At 34.7% G+C, this 18,215-nt stretch overlaps 1 protein-coding gene across 1 annotated transcript in view; it reads left to right on the top strand.

Moving 5' to 3' along the window:
* Positions 1-203: 203 nt before the first annotated feature.
* SCHIP1 (schwannomin interacting protein 1) overlaps positions 204-18,215 on the top strand; it is a 574,152-nt gene continuing 556,140 nt past the window's right edge. The window contains exon 1 of the mRNA XM_064378864.1: positions 204-849. Within this exon, the coding sequence (XP_064234934.1) occupies positions 787-849 (63 nt within the window). The 5' untranslated portion in view covers positions 204-786. The remainder of the gene's footprint in view (positions 850-18,215) is intronic.

Consider the following 18,215-nt stretch of genomic DNA (forward strand, 5'->3'; position numbering starts at 1 on the left):
TGGTTTTTCTCTTCATGGCACTGTATTGATAGGGTTAAGTATTTTGGTAGAAGACTATGCAATTTAATGCAAGTAGATTTTCAAGAAAATCACAATGCTAAATACTTTACTAGAAGGACTTTATCTACATACAGCAGCAACTGTGACCTGCTTTAGAGATGACATCATTGGGTGTCATGTGGCTCTTTATACGTTTCAGCCTCAGAAAGAGATAATCTGTGAAAGCCACAAAGCCTGATTTCTGCTGTGATAATCTTCAGCAGACGGAGGCTGGGGCTAGAATGAGGCAGACCTGTTTACATGGTATGTTCAGTGCCTTGTGGAATTCGTAACTCTATTTCATTCTATTATTTTTAATCAAAAAGTAGATCAGATGATAGCACGAAGTGAATCGGCTGCTTTGGACTCATGGGAGCTTGTTTTCTGCATTAAGATCAAGAACTTTTCTGGAATCCTTTGTTCTCTGCGTAACCTTGTCTTCTCTGTGTGTTTTATCAATTTGAAGAACACTGGCAAAAATCAGCAAACTTCATCTCCCAAAGAGCTCTCACTATTTTTTGCCAATACTTGAAGATTTCTGCTCCAAAATCTACTTTGAGCTGCTTGAGCATGGTGGTTGATAACTGAAGGGCAAAAGCATCTTCTACTTAGTGTGTGCTGTAGAAGTTCTTCAGATAACTTTACTAGCTAAGCTAACCCAGGTGACCCTTTATGGATTTCTTTCAAAGTCAACTTTGAATAAACAACTCTTCCCTCTCAAATGGGCAAGAGTAACTCTTCAGCACCATGGAGAGGTCTGGGCAGCATGTTACAACGTGGGACTGTGACCAGGGCAAGCACTCTGACAGTGTAAGTTTTCCAAATGTCTGCCATCTATTTTAAGTTTATCATATTTTTACATATGAAGACAGAAAATTTCAAAGTCGAACTGAGTTATTTTAAATTTAAGCTATAAAAGCTGATGGCCTTCATTACATTTTTAAATTCAGGATTAAGCATTTGAAATATATCAGAGTATTCATTTGAAAAAAAATACTTTCTCAGTGGATAGTTAGTATGTGGATGTTTGGTGCTTTGAATTTTGAGTATCTAAGTTTGGGTGTTCTTTTTTTTTTAGTCCACCAAAACTAATTGCATTGCAGTAGACAAAATGATAGCCTTGGAAATAGCATTTTAATATATACATATAAATAGTTCCAAATGTACAATCTGTTGTCCTTTGTATGCACAAGACTCTTTGGAAAGTAGTTCCTGATTTGTCCAATTTTGTAAGATCAATGTTAAACTTTTCCACTGTAGATTATACTTTCAGTTACCAAAAGAATAAATATCTAAGTATTCTAATATCAGTACATGGGAGATATTTGATGACTTACAAAATTTCAAATTTATTGGTATGAAATGTATACAGTGGGAGCCTATTATAAGTAGAAATAAACAGATAACTTCATAAAATTATATATGGGCCACTGAAGTCATAATTTTAGCATAATTGAAAATATTTAGTTTCAAAATGTTCAATTTAAATGTTCAAACCAGAAATCAAAAATATTTCTTCAAAAACATCTCTTAACTCCATCCTTAATACTATCAAAGTTGTGGTTTTATGATATTATAACATGACACAACCAATGAAGAAATAATACTTTGACTTACTACCAAGAATTACCCCAACAGATATTTTGATTATTCAAATTTCTTTCTAAGAGAACATATTGTCATTGAAAAATAGCTTTAACAAATCATGATTCTTTTCTCAGGCCAGTTAAATGTGGTTTGGAAAATTTATTTATACTGAATCATTTATTTTAAAGCCTAATAAAGATATATTTTAATATTATATTTATTTCCCTCAGTAGTTTCCCTCATATTTAAAAACCAGAAGTAAATGCAATTTACTCAGCTCAACCTTTAATTCAAATATAATGGATTCCTTCTGTTATGGATAATTTCCAAGTGAATTACTGTTGCTTCTTAACTCTTTAGTAATTTGGCATTTCATTCTAGGATAAAATGGTACTTACATTTTGACAGTGTATGAAGTGCATAATTTTAGAGGAGGTAACGATTTTATATAAAAGAGACCTTGGTATACATTTTTGTCATCTTGGCTTAATAGATCCACTGATAATTTCCTTAACTGATGTCAATATTTAAAAGGCCTCAGTTTTTGAAAAGAATGAAAGACAGATTTATCATTTTAGTTTTTTTAGTTTCATTTCCCAAAATTTTAGAATTCTGCTTTGGTTTAATAGGTAAGTAGTACTTTTCACACACCATTGCCTGCACCTCTGTGATTTCAAACTTGAATTGTTCCCTTATGGTAAACTGTATCCATTTGCAGCTGCTGGTGAACTTTGGACAAATCATTCTGGTTTATTAAATTGTAATACCCTAATCCAGAAGAATCTAAGACTCATGTGATAAAATGCATCTGCTTGCTCTGAAATGGGGTCAGGAGATGGACCTGTTTCAGAAATTTATTTGATCTTTGTCTCTGTCTCTCTGAAGGATGTGATTCATTTATGATATTGTCAGAAGTGTAACATTTTATATTTGTTGCTTTTTTTGCAGACATTTTAGTGATATATTTATAACTACAGCTATCCAGCACACACATTTTTCTGTAGTTGCGATATGGTTGTCTATGTATTTAACCAGAAATTGTTGCTATATGACAAACTACAAACACATGTTTGCTTCTGTTTGGATAGCCTTTCAATCATTCTTGAAACAGTTACCTGAACAGTAGAAAAATGTTCAGAGCTAAATTATTAGATATTCACATTTCTTTTCCTTTCTTTCTTTCTTTTTTTTAAAATAACATTCTGGTGGTAGCAGATGTATGTGAACAATCTTAAATTTAGTTGAGTGACATTTTGCTTTTCTTGCCAATGTAAAAATATGCTCCCAGATCTCTTTACTGTGGTCCACCCACCCTTGCAAGGGATGTATAACCTTTGGCTACAAAGAATTTAGGGGCATATTTATTTATGAAAGCCACCTTAGTTAGGATGCTTTTCAGGGTGACTGAATATAGAGGCAGGTAATTGGCAGGTGTGGTTTTTACTGCTAATTTTAACCCCTTTTGGCACTAAGAAAGATTAGTTGATCTTGGAAGTAGTTCTTAACCCAAGGTATTCAGACTCATCTCTGTTGCGTCAGTTTTCATTACATCTTCCTGCAGAAGCAACTCCTCTAGCTATAGTCCCAACAGGACCAGTTCCGGTAGGGAAGAGCCTGGAACTGGAATGTGTTGCAAGAAGGTCCTAAATAGTAGCTTCTTAGAGGGACATAGGGATCCTTGGGGTTATTTCAGTGAGGAGGATGCTGATTGGTTCCAGATGGGTTCTATGCATGTTTTAGTATGTTTAGTATGTTTCTAACACTATAAGTAGGGTTCAGTGGAAATTAGGGGCTGGAAAGAGGTACTCCAGCATCCCAGAGAATCACTATAAAACTTTCTATCAAGTGATTTCTGTCCTCAGTTACTACATTTTACTGTTAGTTGTTCCTTTCCTGTCCCAATTTTATTTGCAAGGTACATTTCTACTTTATATTACATTATGGGCCTAACTAGATATGACCTGACTGATTTGAGATTTACATTAAATATTACTAGAAATGATGGAGTCATCTTACCTTATTCAGAGAACTGAAAAGAGCTTAGGGACTTTTCATGGAAGATATACACAGAGCTGAAAGTCCAAGAATATTATCCAAATAGAAATGTTTGGATATGATGCTTTTCTCACGTTGACTAATCTTTCAAATTCCAGTCCCTCTAGATGGATTTTACTCTCTCCCATAAGTAAACTTAAATTGGTGCATGTAAAGAACAAGTACACATCAAGGAAGCCAGTCCTGGGGATGAGTTCAGGCCACTTCCACCTTGCCTAATTTGTCCTGTGCTTCTGACTCTCATCTTGGATTTTTGACAACATCTTATCTACACTTTTGGAGTTGACACACTACATCATACAGTATTTGACTCCATTAATAAGACCCATCTTGATGCAATACACGTTTTCAATCCAACATTCTGGATTAACCTCAGTAGCATACTTCTCTAAAATGCTGTTTTAGTGCTTGATCTCTGACTCCTGTGCACCACAGTGGCAAGAAAAAAAACCCCATCTCTCCACCTTGGGTTTCATTTTGTGTACATTGGAACTGATGGAACTGTACTGTGTGGAATACAATGTTGGGATAGAAAGCATGTCCACTGACTACCCATGATATAGTGAATATGTCTTTTTAATAGCAAAGACAGACTCAGCCTAATGATGTGACAGTAGATATGAAAGATTATAAAGCTTCAGTGCCTTCGAGAAATTCATACAAATTTGCTTATGTTTAATTATTGTTGAGATTCCTGGAAATAAAAATGCAGGCATTGTATCTGAACTATAGTATGGGTTTGAAGATTTTTTTCTGATGTCTTTGTGGAGAAGATAAAGACCTGTGAATGAAATAATAATTTGGAGCTAGAAACCAGTTTACTGATTCCCGGGCAAGGAAATTTCTATGGACTATGTGACCAGTAAGGGACCCCAACACTGAGCAGTCTGGAAGATTTATGGAGAAATATTTTAAAAATAAGTACAGGCTGGGAACAGTGGCTCACGGCTGTAATTCCAGCACTTTGGGAGGCTTAGGTGGGCAGATCACCTGAGGTCAGGAGTTTGAGACCAGCCTGGCCAAAGTGATGCAATCCCATCTCTACTAAAAATACAAAAATTAGTCAGGCATGATGGCAGGTACCTATAATCCCAGCTACAGGCTGAGGCAGGAGAATCGCTTGAACCAGGGAGGTGGAGGTTGCAGTGAGCCAAGATCGTGCCATTGCACTCCAGCCTAGGTGACGAGTGAAACTCCGTCTCAAAAAACAAAAAGGTGAAGCTGTTCTTCAATGGTATAGGAATAAAGCATTGAGCTTCTGATCACCAGAAATAGGAGTACACAGACTGGATGACCTACATAAAAAATGCTATAGAAGGGGACTCCCTAATGGAGTGTGTACGTGCATGTGTAGTAGAAGGACTATGTGATCTCTAAGGTTTTTCCAACTTAGACATGGGTAAGAGTCATCAGTGCAGTATCATCTCATTAAAAAGAGAAAACAATTTCTTAATTCAACAAATATATATTAGATACATAATCTTGTGATTACAAGAACTGAGATGATTAATCTTCCCTGAACTCCTTGAGAAACCACCCACTTGAAAAGGAGTAAAGGGAAAACTGGGAAATAAAACCCCAGGTGGGTTTTATTTTAAATGTCAGGAGTTGGAAAAAACTCACGAGGGAGAGTAAGGTGCATCACTTGGATCTATTTGAGAAGGGAAAACTAGGTTAAAGGAGAAAAAAGCAGAACTAGAGTTATAATTTATCTTTTCATTATCTCTAGCATAGAGATACTACAATGCATAAAAAAGAAATAAAAAATTTCGAATTTATTGATCCCTAATCAGTTCTATGATTCTATTCAGGACTGTCAAATCTATAATGAGCTTTTTTGCTCTTTAGCCTGTATCCTTTCAATCTGTGTGGCTATAGCTGCATCGTATACCTTTAGAGATTCGGTTACAGTTGTCATTTGTTCTTTTATTAATTGGGAGAAATCTTGAAGCTGTAGACCATCAATTCAAGGGGTCAACATCAAGTCAGCCTAGCTACTGGCCCTGCTCTGAATTTGAATCTTTGCTTGATTAATTTATCATACATGGTGAATCTAGGCTATGCTGTAACAAAGAGATTTCTAAAAGTATAATAGCTCACAAACAGCAGTTCATTTCCTAATTAGTCATCAGTACTGAAAGGGGAAGCAATACAGCAGGGTGATCCTTCTTCATATAGTCATTCAGAGAACCCAGGATGGTGGGAACTATTCCATCTTCAACATGTGGCTTTCAAGACCACCCTAGAGTTGTCTCCCTTCCCAGCAAACTAGAAAGGAAAAGGGCATATGGGGGAGGTTGTAGTGGATCCATTGAAGACGTACATCACTCAACTCACATTCTTTTGACTGAACCCAGTCACATGCTGATACGGTTTGGCTGTGTCCCCACCCAAATCTCACCTTGAACTGTAGCTCCCATAATCATGGGAGGGACCAAATAGCAGGTAATTGAATCATGGGCACAGGTTTTTCCCGTGCTGTTCTCATGATAGGGAATACGTCTCATGAGATCTGATGGTTTTATAAAGGGCAGTTCCCCTGCACACATGCTCTTGCCTGCCACCATGTAAGACAGGCCTTTGCCCCTCCTTCACCTTCTGCCATGATTGTGAGGCCCAGCCATGTGAAACTTTGAGTTCATTAAACCTCTTTTTCTTTATAAGTTGCTCAGTCTCTGGTATTTCTTCATAGCAGTATGAAAATGGACTAATACACATGTCATACCTAACTGCAAGGGAGACTGGGAAATATCCTTCACATTACATAGAAATAAGAAAATAAAATAATTTTAGAGCACTTAGTACTTTCTGCCATACATGGACTTCTATTCTACTATGGGAAGACTTCTTCCTCCAAAACCACAGTTCCTATTGCTGTAAACCTGGTGTAGGCTGCTAGATCTGGTTGATGTTAATTTTACTGCAGCCTTGACCACTGCTAATTTCAGTCTTCCAAGTTGCAAACTACAGAACTTGACTCTAGTTAATTTAAGCTGAAAAATAATTTATTAGAAACACAACAGATACCTTACTAAATTGACAGGAAGGCTACAGAATCAGGCTCAGAAAAAGAGGAACTGAAGAAGTTTGTTGACCAGAAACCCACGGAAAGGCACACAATAGACAACATTAATGGAATCCTGTTGGCCTCACAGTACATTGGATGCACTGGTTACACAGTTCCAAACTACCCCTCGATTCTCTGAGACACTTCTTCCAGAGTCAAAGTCCCGAAGTGGGCCATGCCATTGACTGGTTTAAATCATGCATTCAGGGCTGACAGCTAGAATTCAGGGAAGGGAATTACTTCTGTAGTGGTGGCTAGAGTCCTGTTCCTTACTGTAATATGTATAACAGTATATTCTGTAATTATGAGAAGGGTCTCAGATAAACTAAAAAAGAAAAGCCAAAATTCAGTGTGCCTGATACTGTAAGATGCCCCTGATGTCACATTAGATCTACTGATGACAATGGTGATTCTCGTTGATTCCAGTTGGCCACACACCTAGACTGTGCTTTATTGCTGTGCCTAGACAATGCCTTGTTGCCCCTCCTGGAATGTGTGTTTTCACCACTTTTACCAGTTTATTACCCTAGTCTGCCTAATAACCTCTATGAATCTTACTCTGGCCCTTTTTGATGCTAGCTGAGCTTTTCAGGTCCTTTCCTACAACACTTGGCCTTGTTTAGAGAATTAAATTTAGATCCGGGACCTATGTGATAAGTCTGCAGGGCCATCATTCAACATTTGACTCATCTCCTGGGGGGTTTTCTCATCTGTAAAATGAATAAGTCGGCTCAATTCCCATTAGTCTCAAAGGGACACCAAAGCTTAACAAGATGGTGCTTCGAGATATTTGGAACACAGGGTGGTATTATCACATTATTATTTTCACAAGCTGTTAACCTGAAGGGGGAAAATAAAGAGTGGAAATTTAATGCCAGAGAGCTTTTGGCAGTTTGTCAATTCAACATTAGGTTTGAGGGCTTTTGGAATTTTGCCTGAAATTTTCAACACCAGGCAGCTAAAAGCTGTGTTTTTCTGGGCTTGTGATATTCCTGTCCCCAGGGATGGCATTAAGCACTTGCAAAGGATGAACTGTGCCAGGCCTATCTTCCAGTGTCCCACCAACAGACAAAAAAGCAAAGCACATTCTGTAAATTGCTGTGTGAACCCACATTTTCCACTTGGAACAGCACCTCTGACTTGTGCCAGTAGAAAAGGGATGATGGGAAGGAAGTAATTCACGATTGCATGTGTTAAGTACATTCCCTGTGTGAGACGTGGGCCATTCATGGCTGGGAGGCTTCTGTTTGGGTGCTTGGATGGACCCTACTGAAGGTCATAGGACCTCTGTAGGCCTTTCACAGCCTCCCACATCACAGTCTGCTTTGAAAGAGAGCTACTGGTTATGCAAAAGTCACCTTTGCCAACTAAACCGAAGACTGGGCTAATTAGAAGCTAGGAAAGAGAAATACATTCTCTTGGAACTTAATTTTAATGATTTTGGAAGGAAGAGAAAGGCAGGAAAACTTGCTAGAATCTGGGAAAACATTTATTCATACCCAATAATTGATGTTTAAGCTATGTGATCATAATTACCCAGAAATATTCTAAATGGTTTACTTTATTTGGACAAGAATTATTTTCAAATACATAGGCTTCCACATATGTGCCTAAAACACATATTCACATGTATTTTTAAAAATGCTTCATATATTAAAATAAAAGATGTTACTATTATTTCGGTGTCAAGAGCTAAAAACTATAGTTTTTAATGAATGTGCTTACACTTCTTAATGTACATATATTTTGTATTTTTGTGAAGACCAACAAATCTGTGCTTTGTCAGAAGACGAATCTATTTACATTTTACAGCAAAGTACAGTGATCATTAATTTATCTAAAACTGATAGGAAATGAGGCTTCTATAAAATGAAATCTATTAGTAATGGCAGGTTACTCTGTTTTTCAGTCAACACATTTTGAATGACATTATTTCTAAACTACATTGTAATATTCTGTCTGATTTTATAGCGATGCTTATTCATTTCTCATTGTATATATCTATATTCATTTCAGAAAATATAAATTGTTAAAAAAACTCCACATTAATCCAACAAAGACCACTATTGTTAACATTTCAGTGAATTTTTCCTTGGAGTTTCCTAAATGTGTATACACTAGGAATGAATATGTATATATAAAAATATACCTCTTAAACATACTTTCAACATTTTTACCTGTACTTTTAATTGTTGAAGTTTAACATTGTCATATTTTGTGGCCACGTTGACTTATTCTGTGAATTGTCTGTTGTTTCACTGAGATTTTATGTGTTAAATATTATGTATACATTATTAAGCTTCTGCATTCATATTTGTGGGATATTCTTCCTAGATTGCATATTTCAATCTATAGAATTTTAAATATTTTTTTGGAAATAAAACCTACTTAGTATCCCATTCACCTATATATTTTTGTGTTTTTAAAAAAATGGTTTCAGCTTTATCATTTCTCTTAAGTTCATTGACATTTTGGTGTATGGCATAGTAAACAATAGTCTTACTTTATTCCAAGTAGTTAACCCTTTACCTGAGCACAATTTACAGACCAGTCCTTTGTTCTCTACTAGTTTGTGATGTGATCTTAACCACATGTAAAAATCTATCCATTAGAATCTCTTTCTGAACTGCCTTCCTGGTTTCACATGTCTATCCTAGTACCTGTATTTTAGTGTCTTAAATATTGCATTTATATGATCAGTTTTAATATCTAATAGGAAATTCTCCACTTCATATATTTTCATGTTCTTGAATGGTCACACTCATTCCAGATAAACTTTACAATTGTATAGTTAAGAAATTATTTAGAGACTTTAATATGAATTGCACCGAATCGGTAAACTAATATAAGAATTGATACATTTGCAAATTTGTTCTTACCATGTAGGAACACTGTGTAGGTAAATAAATACTGAAATAAACATGGATAAGAACATCAATAGACATAGATAGCAGGAAAGATTTGAAATTTCATTATATATATATGTATATAGATATAGGTATAGGTATAGATAGATAGGTATAGAGAGAGAGATGCGGTCTCACTCTGTTGCTCAGACTATAGTGCAGTGGTGTGATCTCCGCTCACTGCAAACTCCGCCTCCTAGGTTCAAGTGATTCTCCTGCCTTAGCCTCCTGAGTAGCTGGGATTACAGTCATGCGCCACCATGCCTGGCTAATTTTTTGCATTTTTAGTAGAAATGGGTTTCACCGTGTTAGCCAGGCTGGTCTAATATATATACATATATTCCAAGATATATCAGTGAATATTTTCTGATACTTATTTTCTAAGATGTATCAGTGAATATCTTGAAATTAACTATCATATTATTTTGTTTAAAATTTCTGTCTGCATGCTCTTTTGTTACCTTTAATTATAATTTTGTTAATTGAAATTTTGTAACAACTATTGCATTCTGTATTTTTCTGATTAATACATTTTGATATTTTAACGTAATACTTACTTTGTTAACTTTAGGTGTCTCAGTTTGGTTTGGTTTTTTGAGATGGAGTCTCACTCTGTTGCTTAGAATGGAGTGTTAGTGGTATGATCTCGTCTCACTGCAACCTCCACTTCCTGGGTTAAAGTGATTCTCCTGTCTCAGCCTTCTGAGTAGCTGGCATTACAGGTGTATGCCACCACACCCAGCTAATTTCCATTTTTTTTTTTTTAGTAGAGATGGGGTTTCATCATGTTGGTCAGGCTAATCTCGAATTCGTGACCTCAGATAATCCGTTTGCCTTGGCCTTCCAAAGTGCTGGGATTATAGGTGTGAGCAACCACGTCTGACCAACGTTAGTGTATTTTTGTTGTTCCATTTGTTTTTTCTTCAGTTTAATGCATAATTTATTTGTTTCAGTGAATTAATATTTTAACAACAGTTAAGGTTTTGAATTTGTTTTCATTCAGTTGTGTTCCCAATCTAATAAGCAGCATCCTCATTTTCTTTATCTTGTAAATATTTTATAATTATATATATTTTCTTTGACTCAACTATCATTTATAAAAGCAGTTAAAATTTTTATTTAGTGACAATTCTAAAAATGTTAAATATTAACACAATATATTTTTTTTATTTTGTTAAATTGAAGCCATCAAAGATGGCCTTTACATTTTTTACTTTGGGATATTTGTGTAGGGATTGTTTTTTAGTTTCATATACAGAGATGATCATATATTCCACTGATACTTGAAAAGAGTTTCTGATCTTTCTTTTTAAGGTACAAAGAGTTCCTATGTTAATCAGATAGTCACATTCTTTATCCCTGCTTTATTTTGTGTTTCCCTGATAGGTAACAGTTACAAAACTTATTCTCAACATTTCTGAGTTACTTTAACTGATTATTTCTTAAGCAGTATGGAGGTGAATTTTGTTTTAAACATAAACACAGTTGTTTTTACTAATCAAGGGCTCATTTTAATAACATAAGAACAAACTATTATTAAGTTTGATCTTCTTTTGCCTTGTTTTTTTTGTTTCTCATATTTCATTGCTGTTTCTTTTGTTTCTCTCTCCTTATATCAATTATATTGTTTTTTTCATCTCAAATTGTAATATAAACATTCCATTTTTATTCTGTTGGTAGTTAATTACAGATGTGTAATGATATGTGTTTCTTGTTTTAATAATAAAAATATTTTAATTTATCATTCTGCAATATTTTGAGTGAATGTTCACTCATTCAATGAACATTTGTTGAGGACCTAATCCTTGCTGGGCATTGACCTAGCATTGGGAATACAGTAGAAACCAGCATAGACGCAGTTCCTGTTCTCTTCAATTTCTCTCCTATCTTATTCTCCTTTTCACTTCTCAGTTTGTTGTTTCTATATCTCTTTTATTTATATTTAAAACTTGTATTTCAAGAACTATTTTTTGACATTTACATTGTTTTGTGATCTTTTAACAACAATTAATTAGATTTAGTGTATATTCATTGTGTTTATTCATGTATTTTTTATTTTTATTTTAGGTTCAGGGGTACACGTGCAGGTTTGTTGTAATATAGGTAAATTGTATGTCATAGGGTTTGGTGTATAAACTATTTTGCCACCCAGGTAATAAGCGTAGTATCTGATAAGGTAGTTTTTTGATGCTCATCCTTCTTCCTCCCTCCAGCTTCAAGTAGGCCCTGGTGTCTTTTGTTTTTTTGTGTGTGTGTCCATGTGTTCTCATCATTTAGCTCCCACTTATAAGTGAGAACATGTAGTATTTGGTTTTCTGTTCCTATGTTACTTCACTTAGAATAATGGCCTCTAGCTGCATCCATGTTGCTTGCAAAGGACATGATTTCATTGTTTTTTATGGCTGTTTTGTATTCCACAGTGTATATGTACCACATTTTCTTTATCCAGTCTACTATGGACGGGCATTTAGGTTGATTCCATGTCTTTGCTGTTGTGAATAGCACTGTGATGAACGTACATGTGTATCTGTCTTTATGGCAGAATGATTTATATTCCTTTCAGTATATATCTGATAATAGGATTGCTGGGTAAAATGGTGATTCTGGTTAGAGTTCTTTGAGAAATGGCCAAACAGCTTTCCATAATGGCTGAACTAATGTACTTTTTACCAGCAGTGTGTAAGTGTTCCCCTTTCTCTGCAACCTTACCAGCCCTTGTTATTTTTTGACTTTTTAATAATGGTCATTCAGACTGGTGTGAGATGGTATCTTATTGTGGTTTCGATTTAGATTTCTCTAATGATTAGTCACGTTGAGCATTTTTTCATATACTTCTTGGCCACATGCATGTCTTCTTTTGAAATGTGTCTGTTCATGTCTTTTGCCCACTTTTTAATGGGGTTGTTTTCTGCATGATGATTTAAGTTCTTTATAGATTCTGGCTGTTTGACCTTTGTTGGATGCATACTTTGCAAATATATTATCCCATTCTATAGGTTGTCTGTTTACTCTGGTGATAGTTTCTTTTGCTGTGCTGAAGCTCTTTAGTTCAGTTAGGTCTCATTTGTCAATTTTTGTTTTTGTTGTGATTGCTTTTGGCGTCTTCATCCTGAAATTTTTACCAGGTCCTATGTCCAGAATTATATTTCCTAGGTTATCTTCCCTTGTTTTAACAGTGCTAAGTTTTATACTTAAGTCTTTAATCCATTTTGAGTTGATTTTTATATGTGGTATAAGGATTTTTAACTATTGTTTGTACTATACTTTTTCCATTATGTTTTTTATTTCAATTTTTTTGAGGCACACAAAAAAACTTCATATACTTCAATGTCAGATAATGTCTTCTGGGGCACTTGTGCATGAATTTTAGCTGGGCTGGGTATAAAATTGTTGACTCTTAATGATTCATTGAACTATTCCATAATTATTGCTTTATTATCTTTTAGTAATTTGTGTTACAGAAAATTTTAATGAAAATTTAATTTTTATTTTTGTATTATTGGAGAATAAACTGCATTCTATTTTAAATTACTGTCTAGGACACAATAATTATAATAGCTAAAATTTATACAGCATTGCTATATGCTAAGCATTCTTCTAAGTATTTTACATATGCTAACTCCTTTAAGTCCTTTTATGATCATTGCAATCCAATAAAATAGGAACTGTAATTATTCTCATTTTATAGGTGAGGAATCTGGGTCACAGAGATGCTAAGGAACTTTTTCTGACTACATAGACAGTAGCAAGTGAAGCTAAAATGCAGCTAGTTCAGCATGCTGGATCTTAACCGTCATACTCTGATGCCTGTACTATTAATAAACAAATATTTTTCAATGTAAAATAGGAAAGTAAATGAAAATATTAAATTGTTTTCTGTAGGGTTCAAAACAGAGCTTCATATATGATATCAATTTCTTGATATTTTTCTTGATTTTTTTCCAGAATGTAATATACTTGATAAAAATAGGGAAAAGATAAGAAGAAAAGTATTGATGTGTCCGAGGTGACATATGGTGTTTGATTTGATCTTCTCAATACCACTTTGAGATATACTACATGAAATAAAACTGTAAAATCATGTCATACTAGTTCAAGTTCAGTGTTATTCCCTCTGCACTGTGAGTCTGAATGACAGTCTGTGTGCAGGCTATAAAGAAGAGATCAAAGACAACCATGCTCTCGGCTATACTCCTACACATGAATAAAGTTACTTTTAGCTGTATGATTTTTAAAAAAATAAATAAAGACTTCTAATTTAAAACTATGCCTAGCTAGTATCCCCTCATGCAACTACTTCTAATTCTCCATTAACGTACCTACAAGGTCACAGTAAAAAATGAAAATGCATATTACCATTGAAATCACAGATGGCTGACAACCTTTTGCTAGGATTTTAGAGGCGTGTGCTCTGACAACAGAATCAGTGAAGGTGAACAACATTGAGAACACATGCTTCAGCTCATGAACAAAGCAACCTCAAAATCTGAACTGGCAAGGCAAATGGGAATGCTCTGATTGTGGTGAGGTTAGTCAGATTTTTATTGCCCCCTCCCCATGTTCCACACACCACACTACCTTTCTTCAGTCACATTAATAACTTTGTCCCCCTCAGTCTTCTGTAAGTCAGTAAGTCAATACTGAGCCGATCAAGAGAAATGCTGAAATTCATTCTTGACTCCTTTCTTTATTACCATTCCATCTTTCCCATGTGTATCTGATCAACCACCAAGTCTTGTTGAGTTTCTCTTCAAGAATGTATCTTTAATTTGTAACTTTTCCTCATCACCATTACCAACACCCTGGCCTAAGCCACCATCATCTCTCACCTTCATCACCACCATAGTCTCCTACACTGAGTTCCCTGCCTGTTCTAATCCAATCTCCACAAAGCAGCCAGTATGAACTTATTAAAACTTAAACTGCATTGATATTACTTGCTTATTAGCATCAAATTTCCCCTTATGTAAAATCCAAATTCCTTGCCATATCTTAACTCCAAAGTCCTATGTGATCTTGTCATTGTCTTTTCATACTGCTTCAGCCACACCAGCCTATCAGTTCATCGAACACATAAAGCTCTTATTTATTTATTTCTTGCCTTAGATGTTTGCATATTGCAGTTTTTGTGTTTGGAATGTTTTTCTTCTTCTTCACCTGGCAGCTTCTTCCTAATGATTTGACTGTTAGCTTAAGTGGCAGCTCCTTACACAAGTTCTTCACAACTACCATTATTTCTTCGGACTGTACCCTAGTCTTTTTTTTTTAATCTGGGTTATCACAATTTATCATTCCTTTATTATTTTACTTGTTTATCGTTTGTCTTTCCATTAAAACTCTATGAGAGCAAGAGCCATACCTAGTTTCTATATATGCTCAGGGCCCGCCAACGGGTTGATCCTCCATAAACATTTCTTGAACAAATGAATCAGGTAATCCACCAGATGCTGCAGCCCTCAGGAAACAACAGGAGAGGAAATAAATGGTGGTGGCATTTTTCAAGTTGGTGACACATTTCAACATTCTTATAAGCGAAGGGTAAGAAAGAAGGAAAATCTTGGGAACATTTACAGATAGTACCGTGGTCTTTTTTATACTCCACTAGAGCAGAATGCCAGAGGACCGGGGTAAGAAAAGATTCTGCTGCACTCAGTGATGCTGCACTAAACAGCTGTCTCCTAACCCCAAATATGGGGCATGATGCTAGACTTGTCAAACTAACTTTTTATCTACAGACCTAAGAAGACGACGTTGGTAATGGGGAACTGAGTAATTTAGAGTAGGTTTTCCATTGGAGACAACTAGAAAAATGGTGGATAACGCATAATACGATATTATACAGCTATAAAAAGGAGTGAAGAGCATCTTAATTTACTCATATGAAGTGATCTTTGGGATGTATTATTGAAAGAACAAAAGAAAGTCAGAAAGGTATATACAGCATGCTACTTTTTGTGTAAGAATGGCAGGAAGGGAGTGGTATTAAGTTTCTGTACTTGTATGTTTTTGTTTGCCAAAAAAGAAGCAACAAAAGGAAAACCTAACAAAACTAACAAAAATATTTATCTACGTGTGGACAGAGAAAGCACACAAAGTGGGCAGTGATGAAAATAAAACCTCTTTGAATATACCTTGTTTTAAAGTTTTGAACTTGGAACAAGGTAAATATATTCATAGAAGAAAACCAAATAAAATAAGGCAATCTCTAAGAATAGTAAATTAGTGAAAACAAATGAATCTAATTGTTTGTGCCATAACCACACAAAAAAATTATTTCATGTGACTTTTGGACATAATATTTTGACTATCTGTAAAAGATTTTAAAGTATAACATTATTTAAAAGAATATTATGTAAGGGAATACAGAACTACAAGGAAATCTTAAAATTTACTCAATAGCAATATTGGCAGTATTGTACTGGAACTATTTTACAGTGTTTCCATTTATAATTTATATAATGCAAGTGATTATTTTACTGTTAGAAGGAATCAAGATTTTTAGGTATGAGAAAAGAAATCCGTATAAAGCCAAAAAAATTACCTAAAATTCTGCATTATTAAATGTAAAATAGCAGTATCAGCAGAATATTTTATTTTTATTTAAAAAAAGTGTATTTCTTAGTTCTTTTCCATGAAAAAGCATAAAAGAAATAATAACCGAAATTTATGTGCCTAGATTGTAGTCTCCAAATACTATTCCAGCCTGTAAAAACCAGGATTACTTAGAGGAGCAGCAGATTCCAGGTCTCAGGCAAAAATATACAAAATATGCAAGGAAGACTCCAAAGATCAATAGAGTTGTGTGAAAGTACACAGAAGCTTTTCTGGCCAAAGATAAGAATATTTGGGCAAGAAAAGGATAATGAATGTAATTATTGGAAACAAAATAAGTATGTAAAAGCCTATGTGTTATAATAAAACTATAAAAAGAGAAATTATTGGACACCACTGCAGTCAGTAGAGCAACACTCATTACTTTAAAAATGTGATTAATATGAAAATCAGGCATATATTATGTTTCTCCAGCATGAACTATATTTTGGGCAGCCAAATAAACCTAGCTGATAAAAGAAATTTCTGCTTTACAAAATTCCAAGCAATAACTATAGGAAAAGTGAAATGATTCGAAAATCACAATTTTGCAACCCTAATGAAATAATAGATCATGATCTAAGACAGTTGTGAATGGGTGAAGCCACAAATGAAAGGTTGATGCGAAATTATACCAAGGATGCATCAGGTTTTCATCACTTGAAACCACTTATTCATCATTCCTGGCATCAGTAAGAGTGTACATTCTTGCTGTAATTCAGCCGAAAGTATACAGCATCACCACAGTATATATCCCTGTAAAAATAATAAAGTCCAAATCTAGTCACGTCTTTGTGGCTAACTTCCACTATAGGAAGTATGGCAGGCGAAGGATCAAGTTAAACGACCACTTGAAGAAGCCAACTGGAAAACTGAGTATGTGATATTCTGTGAAGCAACTGACTCAGATTCTTCAATACGTCTATGAAATGAAAAAATTATTTTTTAAAAAAAGAAGAGAGAGCTACTCTACATTAAATGAGATTTAAAGGGTGTAACAACCAAATACTATTTGTGGGCCTTGTTTGGCTTCTGATGCAAACAGACCGACTGCAACAATTATAAAAAGTTGAGTATTAGATGGTATCAAAATATTATTAATACTTTTCTTACTTGTATTGATGACAATATAGTTAGGCCATAATAATCGAAGAAAACTTCCATGTCATTTTAGAGACAAATACTGAAATTCTAGGGGTAAAGTAACCTGATATCTGGCATGTATTTTAAAAATAGTTGAGGAAGAGAAGGAAAAAGAGATGGGAGGAAGACAGGTAGAAAGAGAGGAGGGAAGGTAGAGAAAAAGATGTAAAGTATAGGAAAATCTTAATAATTGCTAAAACCTGCGTAATGGATAGATGAGGGCTCATTGCAACATTCTATATTTGTATATTTAAATTTTTCAGAAATATAAGAATGTTGAGTTTATAGCTTGGTGAAGCAGTGTCTTGGTTAGTTGGCTAGTTAAATGAGACAAATACTTTATTCCTCATTATAAGTGATAATGTGTTCTTTGTGTTTGTCATTTATGTAATATAAAGATAATAGAACTATAAGGCTTTAAAAGGGGCATGAAATAGCTATAAAGAAAGGGAGCGATTACTTTGCTGAGATCTAGGAGAAGAGGGGAACCTGGAAAGCAGAACTCAGCATTCAAGGTAGCACATTCCTCATAAGAACCCAAAGTACTCAGCATGAGGACTGAGAGGTTAGGAATTGTTAAGTGTTTGCATCAGTGACTGGAATGTACATGTTAGTTAAACAACTAAAATAATTTTTAATATGTGATTGGTTTTTCTACTACATCATACATATTTCACTTTTGCTTTATTTTCAATTTCTTTTTAATATGTCATTATACAGTATACAAAGATTTCTGGATATTGGCATCATATTATTTTGGTTTTGTTTTAGGGAATCATGGAATGTATATAGGGTTTCTATTCTAAAAGCACTAGTCTTTCTTGCTC

The sequence above is a fragment of the Aotus nancymaae genome, unplaced genomic scaffold, assembly GCF_030222135.1.
Source record: "Aotus nancymaae isolate 86718 unplaced genomic scaffold, 86718_ANA_hifiasm-v0.15.2.pri h1tg000019l, whole genome shotgun sequence".
In the NCBI taxonomy this organism is placed as follows: domain Eukaryota; kingdom Metazoa; phylum Chordata; class Mammalia; order Primates; family Aotidae; genus Aotus; species Aotus nancymaae.